The sequence below is a fragment of the Eurosta solidaginis genome, chromosome 2, assembly GCF_040869045.1.
Source record: "Eurosta solidaginis isolate ZX-2024a chromosome 2, ASM4086904v1, whole genome shotgun sequence".
In the NCBI taxonomy this organism is placed as follows: Eukaryota; Metazoa; Arthropoda; class Insecta; order Diptera; family Tephritidae; genus Eurosta; species Eurosta solidaginis.
Window position 1 is genome coordinate 26678284 of NC_090320.1, and position 23293 is coordinate 26701576.

The following is a 23293-nucleotide window of genomic DNA, read 5'->3' on the forward strand; positions in this document are numbered from 1 at the left end:
AGTAGCTGTAAGGCGTATCTGGAGGTCCAGTGGCTGCTGGTTAAGGATAACATTTAAAACGCACGCCCTTTATCAGCTATCAAATATCGAATAAGGAAGTTATAGATCAAAAGCAAATATCACCGCTTTTACAGTGTGTTTCCGTCTTGCCATTTTTTTTTATTTTCGTCCCAGTCTAATGTACGTACTTAAGTTTGTACGTTACTATGAATTGGCTATATCTACATTCACAATCACATAACTAAGCCTAATCAATCAAATGAATGATAAACAACTTGATTTGGTCGGTGGCTTACCACAAATTGCTATATAACTTTTGAACAAACAATAGCGTTTCAGGTATTAAGTAGTGCCGCTAATTTAGAATGAATGTTATTGTATTAGTATTGGAAAATTACTTATTAGCGGCGATTATTTAAGAAGAAGAAGAAGTTAAGAACTATATTCGCCAATTTATTTAATAATTTGGGAAAAATTTAAACAACGTGACATAAGGACGGACAAGCCACAGCTGTCGATTATACCTTTAAACTGTTTGAGCATACTGAGTACCTGCGAAACTAGTTCAACACTAGTTGCGATTGGAGCAGTTACATATATGGATCATTGCAACATCTTTCAAGTTAACGTCCTAAGTGGCGGACAAAGTTCTAACGAGAATAGAATTGAAAGAACAAAAACAGTTTTTGGAATAGGCCATGACTTTATTTTCAAAACGGAAATGACAATTTGTAGCGGTAGCACTAAATATAGCGCCAGCTACTGTTACTTAATCGCAGTTTACCGCGCCCTCTACTTCCACTGGAACAAATCACTGAAATTTTGCTTTATATGGTCGCAGTAAACTGTTCCCGTGACAATAGCTGGGACTGAGTCTGTGAATGCTGTAATATTTTAATCGATGATACACGAATACTTGCCTATTCTACAGCATTATAGTAAGAACATTGATTAGATTGAACTGTAAGGTTCTGTATGTGCTCACTGAATTACCAAAAGTATCTTCGAAGACCATATCAGGCGCTAGTGTTTGCGTTGTAAAATTACTCAACGCTCTTGGTTGATACTTGAAACTTTCTAGGACCTAATCTACTTGTTGCTTCCAGATCGTATAGCATGTTGCTTCTAAATTCTGCATTCTTATTCTTGCGAACGCAGGACACATAAACACAATGTGCTCAATCGCTTCTTCGCTAGGACCAAGTTTGGCTTGGGTTTTATTTCTATAACTCAACCGATATTTGATATCGGGCCTTTACTGTACTAGCCCGATGGCCTCAGGAACGACATTTTTGAACGCTCGAAATCTTTGGGTGGGTGGATTTTAGTCGCCACTTACGACCCGTTGGGGGTTTATCTCGTTATATCAACGTTAGGTAAATTTCTCGATATTCTTCGCTTATCTATGCAGGGCTTTATCGACACAGTGTCTGGTTGCGCTGAGCCATGTGAACTAGCTTTGAGCTGTGATAAAATGGAACTTGTCATTTTAATAACAGTTATTCACGCTTTCAGAACTCTCCTGATTGATGGAGTAGCACTGGTACTTTCTGTTAGAGATAAATATCTAGGGATTATTTTGTCTTGGGCGCCCATTGTGGAATATAGGGCTTGAAAAGCCCATCGCTTGTAATATTATAGACAGGCTATAGGTAGAAGCTGCGAAAACGTTGAAAAAAGTTATACACTGGCTTTATGAGATGTTAGACGTGCCGCTTAGGCTCTCTGGGCTGCTAGTCTGGTATCACGCATGGGACGCTCTTAGTGCAATATCTGGTAGGTATTGCATGCTAGGCAGCTGTAGCGCGGTCTTAGATCCGGCTTCGTGATATGGGATAAGGTGGGGTAAGATCACCGGCCACAAGGTAGATTCACATTACGACAACTTCAAACCGCCGTAAGATCAATTGTCTTTATGACCACTTCAAATGTTCACTAGCCCAATCGACTTTTATTACCTTTCTTAATTTGAGTTAAGGACGATTTATGAATTTTTCGTTTGACCTTATGACCATTTCATGAAAAGGACTATAAACATAAACATTAATTTGAGAACAGCACAAAAACAAAAAAAAAAATCCACAGAATTGGTTAGACGTTTAGTGGAATATGTTCTTTCCATTTCAAAGGAGTCGTCACCGGCTTAGCTTTAAAACAGATGTTTACCTAAAATGATCCCAGAATATAGCAAAAGCAACGCCGTATCCGAAAATTTTAAATAGCCTCTTTTCATTCGACTGAACAAAAATATAACGCAAACAATAAGACGTAATTGTAATTCATTTTAATACGTGGAGGTGCAAAACAAAATAATTGACCTTATGGCCACTTGCGCAAAAACCATTGTAACCATTTGTAAATTTGAAGCTGTGACTATTTCATGTGGTCATAACTTGAATTGACTTAGTGGGCATTTGAAGTGGTCATAAGGTCAATTGATGTTATGATCGTTGACCTTATGTCTCACCTTCATAATTATCACCTTCTTAACATTGCTGAAACTAAGTTAGAATAGGAAAATCGTTAGTTTAAATATCGAAGAATCGCAAAGTTTAAAGTTAGCGAAGTCCACTACTAGTCTCTATAGCACGAGTCTCATGTAAACTAGTTACGGCTTTAGTATGCAAGTAGCACAACTTACTGTACAGACTCTATTGGCCGATAAATCGTTAACATAGTAATATTAGTAAAACAATAATGCAATAAAAACAATAATGTTAAATCATAGCAACAATCAATCAAAATCGTCCCGTTATATTTTGATTGATTGAATGATTTTACTTGAATTACAAACAGTTAGTGGTGGATTTTTTTACTACTACATACAATCAAACATATTGCGCTGAAAAGTTTTTCCACTTGATAAATCTGTGTATGTATTGAATTTAGGTTAGTTTAAGGTTTGATGACCGCCAGTCTGTGACCAATACTTGTAGAATGTATAGAAGCTACAGCTTATATAATGCTGAACAATGTATTGGTACTAGATTTAGTACATTTCCCCGATACACACGCATACAAACGAACAACCAAATTAGCCAAAATGACGCTATTCATAAAGAATAGCGAGGCGTAGTTAAGTGGAACTTTTCATTCCTCGCCATGATGTTTGTAACTGGATGGATGCTCAACGACTTTGCTCTAACGAATAGATTTTACTTGATGGGCGCAGACCGTGCGGGATGGCAAAGAAATGACGGATTATTGGGAGTACTTAGTGGTGGACTTTTACTTTCATTCGTCATAAAAATATCATTGTCCTTGAATTTATGGCACTTTCCCGCGGCGTCGCATTGATGAAGTGAGCTATGAGTACTTTTCGTTTTATATTCATTCATATTCACGGGCAGCAAAAAAAAAAGGACTTGCAAACTCATTCTCCATACTTTGGCAAAAGTTTGCTAATCGCTTTATAAGAAAATAATGATGAATGACAAACAAGACAAATGAGTGCAAAGCCCGTTGAACTGTATGTTTATGTTGCAAACAACCTTGATATAACAGTCTGAAGACCGACCGAGAAGATGCCCCCACCCCAAATACAAGTGTAAGAGAAGAGAAGACCGTTACACTTGGAGGTAAAGAGGCTTAGAACATGTTCGTGGTAGGCGTGCCTAGTGTAAGAGTCGACTTGAATCCACAAAAGGTTGGAGTGTTCAAAAAGGCTTATGATGGTCGTATTAATAGCTCACTCCTGGCATCACATACTTATAAAGTAGGCCTTATGAGTCGTAGAAGATGTATGATATGCGACCTGCGGTGGGAAACGATTGAGCAGGTTGTTTCATCGTATCGTGCTTTTAGACGCCTAGGCACCCGCCATGAAGGGCGGTAGATCTCGAGGCTGCAATGCAGCTGAGTTCTAAAAAACTTCTAGTATTTGTCAAGAGGTTGGATTTAGTTTATAAAATAAGTCCTGGTTCTTAGCTGGGGTTTCCGTGAAACGAATTCTGATAACATTATCTACACATTCAGTCTATGCGACGTCTTTATTTATCGAACAGTTAAACCCAACCTTAGTCCGGGGCTTAAGCTCAGATAAAAGTGACACATAAAAACTATTTTGAAAAGGTATTGTGACGAATATTAGCATCACTAAGTGACACTAGCATCACTAAGCTGATACTAAGCTGCCACTCGTGTGTACGTAAACAAATCAATCATCATTTACACACATACATGCAAGGCAACGAAGAGATACTCACAAACACATGTAATCATCAGCCGAAGTAGTACTCACGCAAACACACGCACATGGGTACAAATTACAAATATACATGTATATGGCTGGTAACCAAGCATGAAGTTCACGAAATTACTAGACTTTAGGAGAAATGGGTGAATGAGGAAACCGAGAGTATAAAAGCAGCGCAAGCTGAGGTATGACTAGTAGTCTAATAAAGCCCATTTTGCATTATTGAATATTGGAGTTATTTATTCAACACTTTAGCGATTCGAACGTTAGCAGAAGGTTTGAAATAAGCGGTATTTCCCTAAATCGTTACAGTATTTTAAATTGAGCCACCGCTCAACAGTGGTTTAGCCAATACTCCGAGTGCCGCAGTTGTCGTTCGGAATCGGCATTAAGCGTGTAGGTACCAGCCCGCCAATTTTGTAGGAGAAACTATTAAGTAGCCTACACCAACTAAGAGCAAATATATTGCCACCGAATTTTGCAAACCCAGTTCCCATTTCGTCTGCCGTCTATTGGACTGGAGTGCTTTCATCCATTTATCCTACATCTCCCAGCCAAAGTAACACTTGGACTTATTTCACTGATCTAGGCCACATTCGGAAATCAGATCTGTTAGCAATGAGCTCGCAATATGAGATACGAATTATATGAAGTCAGGCATTGACTTTCATATGTCGAGAATAGAGTGCCCGGGTAGGGGAAAAAATTGGAAAAGGAACTGGGGATGGGCCGTACTAGAAACATCTGTAGCTCAAACAGTTACAGCGACTTAAATAGTTAACCAATGCCTCGCAAGAGAAAGTCTATCGAAAGGAATTGGCGCATAAAATGCTACAAAATAGTAAAGTTCCAGAAATCTTAGGTGTTCGAATTAAAAGTCATCAAAATTAAGGACTGACGCCTTAATGAAAATTTTTGTTGCGTTCCGGCTGCAGCAACATCGAGGGAAATGACATATCTGAGGAGAGGATTTCGATGTGGATATATGTAATTAACAGAGCCTGTTAAGAGGCTTAAACTAAATCAAGATCAACAATCCCGAAGGTTCGAGGTGTGAAACAATCGTTACCGCGCTTGTCGGGCTAGTACCTAAAGGTCGTAGAAGTGGCGCGCATTGAGGAATATACGACAAAGAGCTAACCATATCGCTTACACTTCCCTAAACTTAAGGAGTATTTTTGGGTTTACAAAAACAAAAACCACTTCTAATGGACTCCATTGGATCAATTCCAGAGAAAAATGGAATACTGTTACACTGTTAGAGCAACGAACTTGCTATGAACCAACGAAGATTATTAAAAATAAAAAGAATACCCTGTGTACAAGTGCAACTGGGTATAATAAATGCAAGTTGCGATAACCTCCGAAGAAATTCGTCGTGCTCCTTTTAATTTTTCCTACGAATTGGCGGGACGGGACCCACACGTTTTATGCCGACTCCGAACGGCATCTGCAAGGCAGAGGAATTTTCACTGAGCTTTTCATAGCAGAAATACACTAGGAGTGTTTGCCAAATCACTGCCGAGGGGCGACCTCGTTCGAAAAAAAAACTGTTTACTAGTTCAAAAAAATTGTATCCAAATTTTCGATGTTCCTTTGCCCGGGGCCCAGGATCTTCTGTGTGATAGGCGGAGCACGCTACCACCACACCACAGCGGCCGCCAACGTTATAATCGATGGACAATTCAAAAACTCCATAATAAAAATAATGTGTGCTTATCATAACAATAAAACACATCACATGACATTATAGGTCACATCATTGTCACATGATGGTCTTGCTTAACTCCTATGCGTGTCTCACAACACTTAACCAACTAAACAAATATCACACGCTCCAGTCGATCTTTGGTTGAGCGATTGTCATTGATTGTTTTGACTATGAAACATTTCAATCAAATCATATGACTAATGATAGCAATCATAATGATACTACAACCAGTAGACGCTAGATTTATAAGCACTGAATGTACTGTTTTTGATTTTTTATTACCTTTATATTAAGTCGCTTTCATGTTTGTCCCCTCATTTCCATACGAATTTTTGACCCATGGAAAAGTCTTTTTCGGTACCTTCCCGTTGAGCTAGAGACTTGATGCTTAGAACATAGTTCAGATCTGAGAGACATTACAATGCAAGTGAAAAAAAATCCGTTAGGTGGCGCACGGATCGAGATATACAGAAAATTAAGTTTAAAAAGGAAATTTTGCGATCGACTTTTAACTAACTTCTCGGTGATCCAGAGCCTTGAAACTCAGCACATAGTTTGCAAGTCGATGACACTACAATTCGTGGAAAACAAGATGCCGCCAGGTGGCAGACGAATCGAGATACAAGAAAATCCCTGAAAATCCCTGAAAAAACGCAGGGAATCTTGCAATCGATTTTTGAGTAACTTCCCGGTGAGCTGGAGATACGAAACTTGAGCCGTAAGTCTGAACCCGGTGACAATGCAATATTTTATCAAAAAAAAATCCGCTAGGTGGCGCATGGATCGAGATATTAGGAAAATAAATTTTAATTTGGGAATATTTCAATCCATTTTTAACTAACTTCACGGTTACCTAGAGGCTTGTAACTTAGCACATAGTTCGAGACCCGGTGACAATACAATTTAGGTGAGATAACTACAAATCCTTTAAAAACGGGGGGAATCTTGTGATCGATTTTCGAGTAACTTCCCGATGAGCTAGAGACATGAAACTTGGGTCGTAAGTCAGAACCCGGTGACAATGCAATATTTTATCGAAAAAATTCCGCTAGGTGGCGCATGGATCGAGATATTGAGAAAACTAGTTTTAAATTGGGAATCTTGCAATCGATGTTTAAATAACTTCCTTGATATCTAGAGACTTGAAACCTGAAATGTAGTTTAAAACTCGGTGACAGTGCAATTTTTGATAAAAAAATTTGAGCTACGTAACGCACAAGTCGAACTATTTAGAAGATTAAGCCATACGTTGATGGTTAGCCTCCTGAGTGTTGCAGGCGTTGTAGAATTCCACCTCGTAGAAGGTCCAAGTCAATGCACGTCCTTGCACACTTTTAGGCGTACGCGACTTTCACCACGATTCCTTTAGACTTTCAGGCGTATGCGAATTTCACCACGATTTTCAGCTGTGCAAATTAAGTGGCTGACAAACGAGGTGGAATTCTCTTGTTATGATGCGAGGTGGAATTCTGTTGTTTTCGTCAGTGTTGTCAGCGAAAATTCCACTAATTCTATTAAATCTTGCTATTCTGAAAATAATAAAAAAAAGATACGAATTTTCACTTAGGAATTACTTAAATTACTAATCAAAGTTGCAATTGCCTTTTTGTAGGGAGTACTAAAAAATTGAAAATAAAAAAATGATAAAAAAATTTTATGGACTTCCTTTATATAAATGGACCAAAAAATGGAAGTCAACTTTTCTTTAATACAGACATAGTCATGTTGAATTTTGACTAAAAAACTTTAACAATAGCTCCTGTAAAAGAATTTTGGGATTTAAAATTATAAAGGTAGAGCGCTTGCTTAAATTTTAAATAATCAATTAGTTAATCCCAAGTACATGGTTTGCCTTAAATTGAAAGATTTCCCTCCACCCTTATAGTTTTAAATCCCAAGATTCTTTTACAAAAGCTATTGTTAAAGTTTTTTAGTCAAAATTCAACAAGACTATGTCTGTATTAAAGAAAAGTTGCCTTCTATTTTTTTGTCCATTTATATAAAGGTAGTCTTTAAAATTTTTTTATCGTCTTTTTATTTATTCCTTTATTTGTTTTGTGTTTGAGATTTGTTTAATTGGAATTTGAAATTAAAATCATGCCTACTAACTTTGAGGCCAGCGTGAGCATGGAAGGGATTATTTTGTTCCATCGAAAAAAAATTCAGCTTCCACAATGTAAGATTCTTCAACTTTGTGATCGATTCAGTGTCCTGGATGTGCGCGCTTTACGAACTCCCAATATCTATTCAGATCATTACCTTTGCTCACAAAACAGAAATCTGATGATGATTTAACCGAGCAGTGGGGGAAATTTCTTACTCAATACGAAATGCCATTGCGAACATAGCTATATATCAGAGAATCCTAAAAATGATTAGTATGATGATGAATGTCACACTGCCACGGAAAAGAAGATCGCCGTCTACAGCATCACGCTGCGTATGGGAGTTGCAAAGCGCTTTCTATGCGCACGCTAGCGTGACGCCAGAAGGCCTACTTTAAACAAGAAACGCTAGCTCGAACGGCGTGAATGCGAGGAGTTTGAGATGCTAGGTGATAATGATAATGACGCCCACATTTTATAAATATAGAGGCGTGGCAACGCCCTTTTTTAACACACAATTTCAAGCGTTTTGAGAGAAATGACGTGAAAAAGAGGCAGTCCGTTTGAAATTGCTGAAGTAATATCTCTGTAACTAAATGAACTATGCTGTGGAAACTCACAGCTGATAATTTATAATGTGCGATTTCACCCGAATTTTCACTCCCTTACTTGTTATTAATACCGAAAAAGAAGTTCAACTTGATAGACTGTTCAAGCTATTGGTTCCTCATTTCCTATCTTCTAAAATCTTTTTTATATTTTTTTTTTATTGTTCCCGCTTTTTTTTTCTTTAAGAACATGTTTTTCAAATTTGTTTGTCTTTTTTTTATTTTTCTTGACATTTAATTTATAATCATTTCTTTCTTAACTTTTGTGCATTGATGTATATTGGAACGATTTCCCGTGTGCCATCTTCAGTACCATTTTTTGTTATGTGTGTATATTTTTCGTTTTGCATTTAAAATTTCATAAAAATCAAATAAAAGGTATTTTAGTTTCTTTTTGCATTTTATTATATCTTGTTTCCTAATATTTTTTTAAATGTTCTTTTATAGTTTTTTTTTTTTTTTAATTTTTATTTTTTTAAGAATTTTCTTTTTTTTCTTACATTTCGTATCTAATCATTCCTTTCTCAATTATATTGTTTGGTGTTATTTTTGAAAATGAATAAAAACAAACTTCCAAATAGGGTTCTTTGTATTCCAGATTCTTCTTAAGAGCTTTTCGGTTCTAATTATTATTCAAATTTCTTTAACTCCCTATTGTTGTACAAAAAGTTTTTTTTTGCAACAAAAATCTTTGTTAAATATATATTTTTTTTGAAATTTTTATTGTTAATGTAAATTATAAGCAAAAAATTTAAAAAAAGTTTTCAATTTCTAGTCTTATTCAAATTGATTAAATTTTCTTTTGAAAGAAATTTTACGCAAAAAATTTTAAATTAAAAAAAAAATTGTTTATAAATCTTACAATTTTCAATGTTTCCTTTCTTATTTTTTTTTTTTCAATTTATTTTGTATTTAAATTTTACAAAAACAAAGTCCTAACATAGTTTCTAGGTACTGCAGATGTTAGGTTAGAAGATTAATTAGTTCTTGTTTTCATGTGGATTTATTGAAAACACTTTTTTTTAGTTAAATGAAAAATAAAAACTTTAAGAGAAAAATAATTAAAATTTTCGTTTCTGTTACTGATATTAGAGAAAAACTAGAAAGTTTATAAACGATTGTGGTTACTAGGACATGTTTCTCAATTTCACTTTTTCATCAGCTAGCTTCTCGGCAGCTGATTATTGCCTTTTTGTTGCTATTCCTTTATTCACCATTTAGGAACATACTTATTCTATATGTTTTTTTAATGCTACTTGTGTGGAATAATTATAGACGCGCTCCAAGAGCTTAGTAACATTTTTTTATTTTGTGAAAATTTTAGTGTTTCCTTTCTAATTTATGTATTTTAATAAAGTGCTTAAGTAGTTTCTATTCACTGCAGATTTTTGGTAAAAGAACCAATTATGTAGTATTTTTTTCATGTGAATTTATTGAAACGTTTTTTTATAAAAAAAAAAAATCTTTAAAAACAAAGTCCTAAAAGAGTTTCTAATAAGTCAGATTTTTAGTGAGAAGATTATTTAGTTCTTATTTACATGTGAATTTATTGCAAATACTTTTTCTCAAAAATATAAGAAAAATTTAACGTAAATTTTTTTTAATTAAATAAATTGTAAAGAATTAAAAAACATGTTTGTTTTATTTTGTAAACTCTGCGATTTCAATGATTTCTTTCTTATATTTGTTTATATTTTTTGTGCATAATTTTACAAAAACAAATTACTAAACTAATTTAGGTACTGCAGATATTTTGTCAAAAGATGATTTAGTTCTTACTTCCATATGGATTTATTGCAAACACTTTTGTATTACAAATGTAAAAAAAAAATGTTTGCAAAAAAAAAAAATTTTTTAAATTTATAATTTTTTTTTTAACTGTAGACCTTAAAATTTCAATGTTTCCTGCTAATTTTGTTTATGTTTTTTATATTTAAATTTTACAAAAACAAAGTACTAAAATATTTTCTAGGTACTGCAGGTTTTTGGTCAAAAGGTGATTTAGTTCTTATTTTCATGAAGATTTATTGAAAACACTTGTGTAAAAAATGAAAAAAAAAATTTAGCAAAAAAAAAATTTTAATAAAAACTTACTAAAAAATTAAAGATACATTAAGATTTATTGAAACCACTTTTGCGTAAAAAATGTAAAAAAAAAAAAATATGGAAAAAAAATAAAAATTTACTAAAAATTTTGTTTAGTGTGTAAACGTTTATATTTAACTGATTCCTTTCGTAATTTGGCTAAAACAAAAATTTAGGGGTTTCATTCAAACTTGTTTTATTGCAATACAATTATATTTTCTTGAAAACAACTTTTTCATTGAGCATTTTTTTTTTCAAAAAAACTATTTTTTTTGCGTGTTTGATAGTAGATATCAATAACAAAATTTAAGAAAATTGTTTTTATAAAAAAAAGTCTTCATGAAAAAATGGTTTCCAAGAAAAATGTCTCTAATATCAATAACAAAAACAATTCTATAAAGCAATATGAGCATGTCTCGCTAAATACAGATGATTAAATTTTTTTTTTTTTTGTGTTTTTATTTTTCCTTTGTAAATATTTTAACTCGAATCATCTCTTTTTCAATTTAATCTTTATTCAGTAAAAACCTTAACGAAATTTAATTTTTAATTTATTTAAATGTTATTGCGCATGAAAAAAATTTATGCAAAACATATTTATAATTAATATAATATAAAATCGCACATACTTGTAAGTTTAACTGCATTCAAATTATTGCGTCAGTCGTTCGTGAATTCGTTTCAAAGTTGCTTCCTGTACAATATCACTTTGATAATTAAAAATGTTTATATATTTTTTCAAATAAATTTTTTTTTTGTAATTAGCATGCCATCGAGGAAAGAATGCCGCACATATGCACAACAGATTTCGAAAAACTTTACTTAGTATCAGTAAGTTTGAAAAATTTGCATTACACTTTTTAAGCTCGCTGTAAGACAAAAAAGTCTTATTTTTTTCACGCTCAACCCGACCAGTTTTTGTTTTTATTTCACCCACTCTTTTTCTCAAGTAATCTCAGCTAATTCACACGCCGACTGATAATACGCGCATAGTATTTCAACGCTTTATACTTAACCACATTTGTTCAGACCAAGCAAATAAAGCCAACTAAACAGCCAACCGATCCATAGAATGCAGCAACACCTAAAAACTTCGATCGGCAACTCAACGGCGATCAACAATGAAAAAATGTATCCGAAAACAAATACAAATACATGTAATGTGAACGAGCGTATGAACAATAAAAAAAACACCGATTCGATTATGCCGGTAACGTCGTTTATTACGATCGATCAGGTCACACACGCTCACAAGTACCTAATTTATCACTCTGTCTATATGTTTTTGTGGTTATTAGAGATTTTAACAATTTTTTTGAAATATTACTGATTTTTTGTTTGGTGCCACGCCCATTCCAAAATTATGTGTAGAAGTACTATTCTAAATGAGGTTTCAACGGATGGTACGGGACCAATCATACGCATCACTGTCCGGACTGTATAGCAGGCTATCAACACTCACATATGATGGAAGGCTTGCCCACCGTTAGTGGTAGAGGAAACGCTTGGCAACAAAGCTCACCACTGTCAAGCGTGTGCAATGAGCTTTGTCTACTTACAGCCCGCTAAATTCAGCAGGACCGGACGAGGTCCATTTCTGTTTGTAACAGCAGGAAATAAACAACATATACCCAGCCTCATCCAACCAATGCCAGGCATCTCTATAACTCGACTATATTCCAAACAGGTGGACAGAGGTTAAGGTAGTATTCATACCAAAGCCAGGGAAAGCTCGGGAAACTGCACTCGTCCTATCGACCCATTAACATATGCTCGTTTCGTTTTGGATCAGCATATTAGCGCTGTCATTCTCAAGAAACTCACCCTGTGTAGGACTCACTATGCCTATGGGTCAGGAAAATCCACGAAGACATCTATTCGTAGCCTCACGAAAATAATTGAAAAGGCTTTGGCGTCTAATAATATAGCCCCTGCAGTTTCATTGGCATCTCAGGGGCATTCGGTAACAGGACACAGAAAGCTGTCGAAAAAGTTATAATTGGCAAAGATATAAGCCCAATGTTCATTCGCTGAGGCCTATCCATGAAAGAGAAGAAAAATCAGTCTTGCGCTGAGAGGGACAACTGCATCAATTGTGGCCACTAGGAGATGCCCTCAATTGGGTGTACTCTCTCCTCTCTTGTGCACACTAGCCATAGATGATCTTCTTCAGTTACTGAAATCCAATGGATTTAAAGCACAAGGGTATGCAGATAGACTAAGTAATCTGCGATGCACGAGGAAACAAAATACAATGGCATGCAATAAGCCTTGCAGATCATTGATCACAGCGATACCAATAAACTGTCTGTAAATCCTAACAAAACTGTTCTAGTGCCTTTTACTCGTAGAAGAAAACTATGCATGCCAGGAACGTTTCTGGGAATAACACTGGACAGAACCTTCACGTGGAACGATCATCTAGATGCTACCTTAAACAATGCAACAAGAGCTTTCTCCGCCTGCACACGACTCTATGGCGAAATCTGAGGGCCTTCTCCCAAAATGGTATATGTTCTGGGCATTTAGTACTGCTGTGAAGCCGATAGGCACCTATGCTTCCTTAGTTTGGTGGCGGCCGAAGACCACGTACAACCACCAAGAAGACGTAGTACTCCGTTTGCGTGGTGCTGCCAGAGTTCCCGATGAATTGTCCTTGATAAAATCATCATGGTAATACGATTTCATCGTAAAGTGATCCCGAAAACCTTCCTTATTATTTGCGTGTATAATTTCTGATCATCAGTTCTGATAATCCAAATAAGAAGTCTGTTAATTGGATATCAAATTTCATATACAAAAAAATTAGTCACGAGTTAAAATGCAAATATCTGACTCAAATTAAGACTTTTCTTTGGTTGCTAAATAATGAACAAATAAACTTTAAATTTTGACGATAATGAGGACAATTCTAATTGAGATGTTTATATGTATAAGAAGTCGGATTAGATCAATCACTTTTAAATAATCTTGAAATTAACTAAATTTTTCGGAACCTAAGTTAATTAGAGCTCTCTGTATGCCAATGTGTGAAACCAGGTCTTGGTGTCTTTGATCCTCAGGCGGGGAAATCTCCAGTAATTTATTGCAGCTTATCTACTTCAGCGGTGTGGGAAGCATGACCATAGCCCGTACCAATTTACGCATAAATTGATCCATACGCCCCCCCCCCCCCCCCCCCTATCGAATTACGCGCAACCAGTTGCACCATGCTACGGTAAGCACTGGAGTCAAGTGTGAAAGATGTGTAGACGCACCCAGTACCGACTCAGATCTTTTTCTCATAGTAGTCAAGATCCGTTTGCACAGACTTTTGAGTTTGATTCAGGTTTCAAATTCGGACCAAATCTCATGTCACAGTAAAATTTCAAGACCCACCACTGTTTCTTTAGTACTTTTATTTATTTGTCTTGATTTTTGTTGTCAACGCATTTTTAGCTGATTTACTTATTTATATTAAATATTTAGTTATTGATATTAGAGAAAATTAGTTTATATAAATGTTTGGCGCGGTTTACCTCCGAGAAAATCTATGCCGAGATTCTCTCCAAATTTGCGTAGTGCTCCTTTTTTAATTTACCCAACAAATTTTCGGAACGGGAGCTACATGTTTTATGCCGACTCCGTACGGCAGCTGCAAGGTAGATGAATTTTCACAAAAAAGCTTTTCATCACAGAAACACACTCGGAGTGTTTGCCAAACCAATTCCAATGGGTGAACCCGCTTGAAAATCTTTTTTCTAATTGAAAAAATTTTATCTAAAGGAAACAACTTTTTTCTAAATTTTTGATAGTGATTTACGCGGGACCTTCTGTGTCGTAGTCAGAGCACGCTTCGGAGAGCTTCGTTAAATATTAAATTATTTTTTAAACTTGACGGCTGTTGGCGGACGACGTCAGATTTTCAGCTATGTGCATCCCGAAGCTATTGATACATCAGAGAGCTAATTGTTGGTAAAATCTCATCCGCTCCCTGACTCGCCCTCTGTTTAGGAGGTATGTGGATGACTTCGGTTGCTGACAATGATCAGTTGCTACTAATCTGCGGGAGGATTACTACGGAATGCGTGGTCTTATGTGAAGTCAGGAGGTAAATACCATATTCCACTTCCAGGAAAAAAATTGCTATAAATTGGCCTAGGAAAAGAGCTGTCTATGCGCAAAATTTAAAGTAAATGCCTCTATAAATATGATTTTTTGGAATAGACCGGTCCCAGGCCCACATTCCGCAACAAATGCCGCCCACCTTCAAATATGGGTTAGGTTGAACTGGCCGGTCCATGAGGACCTCGCATAGACTGAATAAGTCTGTAAATATGTGTAAAGTTTATACATTATTCTCTGGTGCCGATTCGATTATAGGTATATTATTTACCGGAACTCACACTTTTATTTATAATCGATTTAAGTTTGAGTAAAAAAATACCCCTGAAGAAGAACTAAAATTTTAAAAACGCGTGGCAGGGAAAAATTTAACTTTGCCTTCTCATTTGTCTGTCGTAAAACTTGATTGCATTACAAAGGAAGTTAGGAAAACAATGCAGTTCTCACTGCCGATTTGGGTCGGACTCTCCATCCGCAAGACAACTAACTAGACTCTATGTGCGAAGGATGTCTACTGATTCTTTACAAACAGGAGCGAAATGAGTGCCTGCTCAACGGTTACTAATATTTCCGATTAATTTACCCTACAATAGGAGAGTGGGATGGCAGTCCAAGGTCACGTGAGAGATACCTTTCCCATCCGCGATTCTTTCTTAGACTCTTCGCTGAACAGAATAGAATGTTGTCTATTCACCCATTCTTTTCGCGAGAGAATGCACCTTATGTTCTTCTAAACGAATGCATTGGTCAAACCATATCCACTGTCTCCAGTTGTGAAACACCGGCTTCTTTTTCACGAGGGTACTAATGAGCGGTACCTGAAGAGTGGTATTGAGTGTCTCCGCGAAGTGGGAGCAAATATCGTTCGCGTACGCTACTTTATGGTCCGCCACCTCTATGAGTAATGGGCTAACAGTCACTAACCAAAAGTGGAGAAGAAGGATCACCATCTCAGGGGTTGGCTTTATTAAGCAGTATTACGTATTAAATTCTGGGGATATGCATTTTAAAATAAGTAATTCCCAAAGCTTGATGAATATAAGGGCCATAAATCGCGCCCGACACTTCTTTTGTTAAAAGTGCCAAAGGCATTAGACAATATACATATATTTCATTTACAAGCTGGTTTATGGTTACAGTATGTCTTGTATGATATTATCGTATATCAAAGTCCCGTTATCTTGATTATTGCCTATAAAATGAAAGGAAAAGTTTTTTCTACAACAACAAAGCAGAAGAAAGAATTCTATTTACAATGCGACGTAAAAAATGTAACATAAACAGTTAAATCACTTTCGAAAATTCTAGGATGGAAACTATAAAGGCCGGGCGAATTTCTGCAGACACAATAACAATGACCTCACGACCGACTAACAGAGCGTACTTAAGTTATGAAATGAGTCTGGCAGTTGTTAACTGTCCGGTACAATTTTTAAGGTACTCTTCGGGTAAGTAATGGGAGGAGCGCTTCGGACGTGGTAGGAATTTTATAGTCCTCGAAGATGGAAGAAGTAACTGAAATCATGTGCGGATCAGTCTTGCCGATTTCCTGAATCTTGGATTGTCCTCGGGTCTTTGGGATAGAGAGTGCAGCTAGACTGTTACATGATAGTACAGTGTCTGAGGCTAATGAAACAATTATTGTTGATAGACATTAGAACGTTTCTTGATAAAACCAGTAATGGCACTGGCATATCGAGCGTTGGGTTCCAAAGGACATTTCAGGGCCTCGCCATAGCAATAACGAGGGAAATGAATTTGCTGATGAGATGGCCAGTGGAGGATTTGAAATTAATATAAACGTCGCGGACAGCTCTCACAATAAGGACTTGGATAAATCTTGAGGAATACACTATTAACGCAACTGGGATGATTGTGAGGTCTCAAGAGTTTTATGGGCATATTAAGATAGGTAAGGAACAGACAAATATGCAGTGAGCATAGCTATGGGCGTATTATGTGCTATCGCACGTATGCCTCGACTATGATGTTGGTGTACAAGCTGCCTCTGCAGAAGTAATTGACAATAAGAGGAGTAGACTGTTTATGTCCGAGACTGCAAACAAGACCACTCAGTTTTCCGAGCGCGCGCTTTATTGAACTATCAGCACTTGTCGAAGGTTTTTACAATCGGCAGAAGTGGCTCCAAATGGAAATGTAGACAGTTTCCATACGCGACCTTTCAACCTAGCCTAGCCTAATGGAGCTCCTATGGAGCTTATACTTATGTATATTCCTAAATAGGGTGGGAGTTCAAACTCAATCCCGATTATAAGCAGATACACGTTGCATCACCACAATATTACCATTATTTTTTGGTCCAAGATCAAAGTCTTCTGGAGGGGCTCAAGATCCCTTGTGTTTTACTGTATTTGTATGTTAATGTGGGCACTTCGAACACTTGCACTATGCAGCTCAATTGGTATTTTCATGTGACACGTTAACAATTTTACTAATTTCAATTAAACACAAATTGCATTCTTATCTCTAAAGATATCTGCTATCTAAAGTGATTATCAAATACATTGAAAATTATCACTTACAGCTTCCTAACACTCTTACATGTAAATTGTCCATGTAATTAGGTTCAGCTTATTTAGGCCCAATCAATTGTTGAAATCAGAGCTCTAGAATAATACTCAACAAATTTAAAAGTCTTCTATTAACAGCAATTGACAGAGAGAGAAATCTAATATTTTTTAAATATTTTTTATTTCACTAGGTGGCGCACGGATCGAGATATTTGGCAAGTTCGTTAAAATGCGTTGGAATACTGCGATAGAGTTCTAATTAACATTTCAATAAACTGAATATCTAAAGCTTTGAACAAAAATCAAAGCTGGATAACAATGCCGCATAAGGGCAATTTCGCTAGATGGTGCAAGGAGCAAAGTTTTCTGAAAGTTCGAACTAAATTGGCAATCTTACAATCCACATTGAAATAGCTCGCCGGTAAGCAAGAGACTTTGAATCTTAGTTAGTTCAAAACCCGTAAGATTGCGCAAAGATCATAACGTTTAGAAAATTCATTCAAAATCGGTAGAATAATGCGACAAATATGAAGTAATCTTTCAAAGAAAATGCAAGGTAAGATTGAAATATTCCGCTAGGTGGAGCACGGATAAAGTTATTTAGCATATGCGAACCAAATTGATAATCTTTCAATAGATTTTGACGAACTTAATTTCCCGCTGATCTAGAAACTTACACTTACTTTCAGAATCCCGACAAGACATATATCGTTAGCTTAATGTGAAAACGTGCTAACTCACTTTTTTTGAAAAATTGTATTTTAATGCAGTTTTAAAACTGAATTCAAAATACATCGATCACAAAAAAAAATATTTAAATTTTTCATTTTTACGTGCTGTGGGCAATGATGTGTAAATGTGCTAAGTCGTCAGCTGTTCAAAAAAAATGTGCTAAGTCAACCAGTCAATAATATCAATTTGAGTTACTAGTCACTTCTTTGTGCGCGCATTTTATTTACTTATTTAATTCATTCAGTCTAAAAGTACATGCTTTGTTGTTGTTGTTGTATTAACGATAAAGACACTCCCCGGAGGCTTTGGGAAGTGTTACCGATGTTGATGGCCCTTTGCCGGATATATATCCGGTACGTTCCGGTAACAAAGCACTGTTAAGGTACTAATAGCTCAATCATCTCTGGAACGATTTATATGACCACAATAAACCTTCTAGGCCATCCCGCCCTCCCCACCCCCTAGTTCCATGAGGAACGGGGGGTCGTAAGAGCCTCGGCTGTCAATGAAACAGGATTCGCCACGGTTATGTGAGTTGACAATTGGGGTGGAGAAGCTATATATTGTGCTGGGAACCCCTTGAGAGGGTTACGAACGCAACCCCTTGAAATAGGATTTACCCAATTGAGACATGCCTTTGGTGTATGATAAATGCTTTGCACTGACTATAATCTACTTCAATTCTTACATGTCGATAACTACATGCTTTCTTACAGACTAGTTAAAAATAGAAAACAATTCAAGCTTAAACTTGTATAAGCTGTTATTAAAATTAATAACACTACTGAATCGATTTGCTAGATGTATAGTCCTAGTTATAGGTTCATTCATAGCATAATGGCTTATTTCGATAAATAATCTATTATGCCGAAGATCACGTAGTGGAATATATGGAATGAACAAAGTAGATAAATCAGAGCAATTCGTGCTAAAGTTTATTACATTATAGGCAAGGATGAGTGAGATACAAGTTCTTCTGTCATGCAAAGCCTGAAGACCAACCAATTTGTGACTGCTGGTATATGATGGGAGGCCGTCTGGCCAGTTAAGCATTCGTAAAGCAATTTTTGTAAACATTTTTGGAACTTTCTCAATTTTATAGGAGTTAGATTCATAGAAAGGATTGCATATTATTGAGCAATATTCAATACCACTTCTGACCAAGGATATATAAAGTGCCTTCAACGTCATAGGGTCCTTAAAGTCACTGGTGTTACGTCTACTGAACCCAACCATTGCAACAAATTTCGAAACAAAGAAATCAATGTGATTAGAAAAAGAGAATTTGTAGTCAAAAATTACACCCAAGTCTTTACTCAACGATTAAGAGATTTAGTATTTAGTTTGTAGATAAAGTATGTGGCAGTTGTCTTTATGGAATAAGACACAACACAGCATTTGTTTGAATTTAAAAATAAGTTATTGTCTGCGCACCATCCGGCAAAAGAGTCCAGATCAAAACCGTTAGAAATAAAATAAATAAATAAATGTAAGGCGCGATAACCTCCGAAGAGATTTTAGGCTGAGCTTCTCTTCCAATTTACGTCGTGCTCCTTTTTTTAATTTTTTCTACAAATTGGCGGGACGGGACCTACTTGTTTTATGCCGACTCCGAACGGCATCTGCGAGGCAGATGAGTTTTCACTGAGAGCTTTTCATGGCAGTGTTGGAGTGCTTCTCAAACACTACCGAGGGGCGACACCGCTTAGAAAAATTTTCTTCTAATTGAAAAACCTTATTTCTAAAATTTTGATGTTGCTTTGCCCGGGGTGCGGGAAGGCGGGGCACGCTACCATCACACCACGGTGGCCGCCAATAGTTAGAAATAGTTTGACAAATAAATAGTATTTTTTGTGAAATTTATAGTTTTAGTGTTATATTTCAATCATTAAAGGGGAGGAGTTATGGGGAAAAATATTGAGTAAAAAGTGCTAAGTCAGGAGAAAAAATTTGTTTTGAGTGAGGAAATTGCGCCAAGTAATAAAATAGCTGCTGGGTTAGCATACATGGTTTTCATTTATCTTTTTCATAGCTTCTACACTCAAAAGTATTGCAACAAAGGTATCCTCATTCACAGTTTTGAAATAAAAGGTTATTTCAAAAATTATTCAGTTTTTTTCGTCTCCTGTAAAATTCGAAAAAAGTGACTTAGCACATTTTCATATTAAGCTAACGATATATGATATCCCGACTAGGCAAAATCCCGACAACTTTTTATGCCATCGTCTGTGATTACCCAGCTTACATGTTGTCTGGATTTTAACGTGTCGGAACTATGCACTGTCGGGATATGGTCGTAAAGGGATTATAAATTGTTGGGATTTTGTATTTCGGGATTATGCTATACACCCCTTCAGAAGTGCTTTTGGAATCTTGTAATCGCTTTTGAAGTAATTTTTCCGGGGAGCTAGAAACCTGAAAATGTCAACATATTCCATAAATCGGTGGCAATACAACAAGAGAGCAAAAAATGTCGCTGTATGGAGTGCGACTCGACTCACTTTCAGTGAAGTCTTATTTTGGAGCCCTGGCAGAAATCAATAAAATCAAAATCAACATCCTCGCTATTCTTCATTCGTGTATATAGACTTTTATTAGTTTCTGCGTGACTTCACTTGAAATGTCATTGACAACAAAAACTAAATTTAAACATGGAAATGTAAATACATGCCGTAGCGAACAAAAAAATAGCAGTTGAATTTCTTTTCAAATTTCGTCAATTAAATTCTTTTTGTATAATCGATATTTTAAGAAAACACTCCTATGAAGTTTGTAACTATGCAAACTGTCTATATGGAGTTCTCTGAACTTATTTGAGCATGCAGTTTTGTAGTACAATAAATTTCAGTCTAACAGACTTCGAGAAAAATGTTTCATGAATTTTGTTGCTGTAAAAAAACGTTTTCGTAAAAATTCGAAGATTAAAGAAAATTTCGAAATTTTTCTATGAAGTTCTCTGAATTATTTTCAGTATGCAGTTATGTAGCGTAACCGATTTTAGTCAACAGCGTACGAGAAAAACTTCTATAAATTTTGTTACTGTAACAAAATCCTTTTCAAAAAAATACGAAAATGGAGAAATTTTGAATTTGTTATTTGGAGTTCTCTCAATTATTTTTGAGTATGCAGTTTTGTAGTATGATCAATTTTAAGTTAATAGAGCACGAAAAAAACTACTATAAATTTGGTTACTGTAACAAAAACTCTTTCGAAAAATTTGGAATATTCGAGAAAATTTCGAAATTTTTCTGTGGGGTTCTCTAAAATTTTTTGAGTATGCAATTTTTTTAGTACAACACATTTTAATCTTACATAGTGCGAAAAAAAACTTCTATGAACTTTGTTACTGTAACAAAACCGTTTTCGAAAAAAATTGGATTAGTCCAGAAAATTTCGAACTTTTCTATGGAATTCTCTGAATTATTTTGAATATGCAGTTTTGTACCGTAATCAGTTTTAGTCTAACACAGTAGGAGAAAAACTTCTATAAATTTTGTTACTGGAACTAAAGCGTTTTCAAAAAAGTCGAAAATCGAAAAAATTTCGAACCTTTTATTTGGAGTTCTCTGAGTTTTTTTGAGATGCAGTTTTGTAGTACAATAAATTTTAAGTTAACAGAGCACGAAAAAAACTTCTATAAATTTCGTTTTTTTAACAAAACATTTTCGAAAAAATCGAAAATTCTAGAAAATTTCGACCTTTTTATATGGAGTTCTTAGATGTTTTTTTTTTGAGTATGCAGTTTTGTAGTATAATAAATTTTAGTTTAACAGAGCACGAAAACAAACTTCTATGAATTTTGTTACTGTTACAAAACGTTTTGGAAAAACTTCAAAATTCGAGGAAATTTCGAACTTTTTGTATGGAGTTCTTTAAATTTTTTTGAGTATGCAGTTCTGTGGTCCAATCAATTTTAGTCTAACAGAGCGCGAGAAAACTTCTATGAATTTTGTTACTGTAACAAAACGTTTTCGTAAAAATTCGAAAATTCGAGGAAATTTTGGACTTTTTATATGGAGCTCTTTAAAATTTTTTGAGTATGTAGTTTTGTAGTACAATAAATTTTAGTTTAACAGAGTCCGAGAAAAACCTTCTATGAATTTTGTTACTGTAACAAAACGTCTTCGAAATTATTCCAAAATTCTAGAAAATGAATTTTGTTACTGTAACAAAACGTTTTCGTAAAAATTCGAAAATTCGAGGAAATTTCGGACTTTTTATATGGAACTCTTTGAATTTTTTTGAGTATGCAGTTCTGCGGTCTAATTAATTTTAGTCTAACAGAGCGCGAGAAAAAACGTCTATCAATTTTGCTACTGTAAGAAAACGTTTTCGTAAAAATTCGAAATTTCGAACTTTTTGTATGGAGTTTCCTTGAAAATTTTCCGTTTCGAAAAAGTTTGAGAATTCGAGAAAGCTCCAATCAACTGAGTACGAAAAGATTTGTTATGAATTTAGTTACTGTAACAAAAATGATTTCCGAAAAATTCAAAAAATCGAGAATAGTTCAAACATTTTATATGGAGTTCTTCGAATTTTTTGTTAGTAAGCAGTTTTGTAGCCCAATCAATTTTAGTCTGACAAAGTACAAATTATAAATAAAATAAAATAAATGTAAGGCGCGATAACCTCCGAAGAGATCTAGGGCCGAGCTTCTCTTCCAATTTGCGTCGTGCTCCGCTTGATTTTCCCTACAAATTGGCCGGACGTGACCTACATGTTTTATGCCGACTCCGAACGGCAAATGCAAGGCAGATGAGTTTTCACTGAGAGCTTTTCATGGCAGAAATACACTCGGAGCGCTTGCCAGACACTGCCGAGGGGCGACCCCGCTTAGAAAAATTTTCTTCTAATTGAAAAACCTTATTTCTAAAATTTTGATGTTGCTTTGCCCGGGGGTTGAACCCGGGGCATACGGTGTGGATGGCGGAGCACGCTACCATCACACCACGGTGGCCGTACAAATTCTAGATACCTCAAAATTGGCGTTGATTTTTTGAAATTTTTTTTTCTGAAGGTTTAAGATTTTCGCAGTTTTTATGGAGTAAAATCTAAAACACACTTCGAAAATCAATGCGAATTTTGAGAGACCTATAACTTGTACTTTGTAAAACTGAAATAAATTGGGCTACAAGGCTACATACTCAAAAAAAATTCAAAATATCCATATAAAACTTTTGAAATTTTCTCGAATTTTAGAATTTTTTCAAATACGTTTTTGT

General features: G+C 35.5%; 2 protein-coding genes across 3 annotated transcripts in view; one reads left to right on the forward strand and one right to left on the reverse strand.

The window, feature by feature from the left end:
• The window catches only part of Nha1 (Na[+]/H[+] hydrogen antiporter 1), a 160212-nt gene extending 148473 nt beyond the window's left edge, over nt 1-11739 (reverse strand). The window contains exon 1 of the mRNA XM_067764734.1: nt 11334-11739. Coding sequence (XP_067620835.1) covers nt 11334-11351 — 18 coding nt within the window. The 5' untranslated portion in view covers nt 11352-11739. The remainder of the gene's footprint in view (nt 1-11333) is intronic.
• The window catches only part of Nlg2 (Neuroligin 2), a 179402-nt gene that overhangs the window by 35458 nt on the left and 120651 nt on the right, over nt 1-23293 (forward strand). Inside the window, exon 2 of one of the 2 annotated variants that reach the window (XM_067764725.1) lies at nt 17531-17760. The gene's annotated coding sequence lies outside the window, so the exon portion shown is untranslated. Of the gene's footprint in view, nt 1-17530; nt 17761-17796; nt 17896-23293 lie in introns of those variants that run through there. The other variant, XM_067764726.1, reaches the window with a different exon arrangement.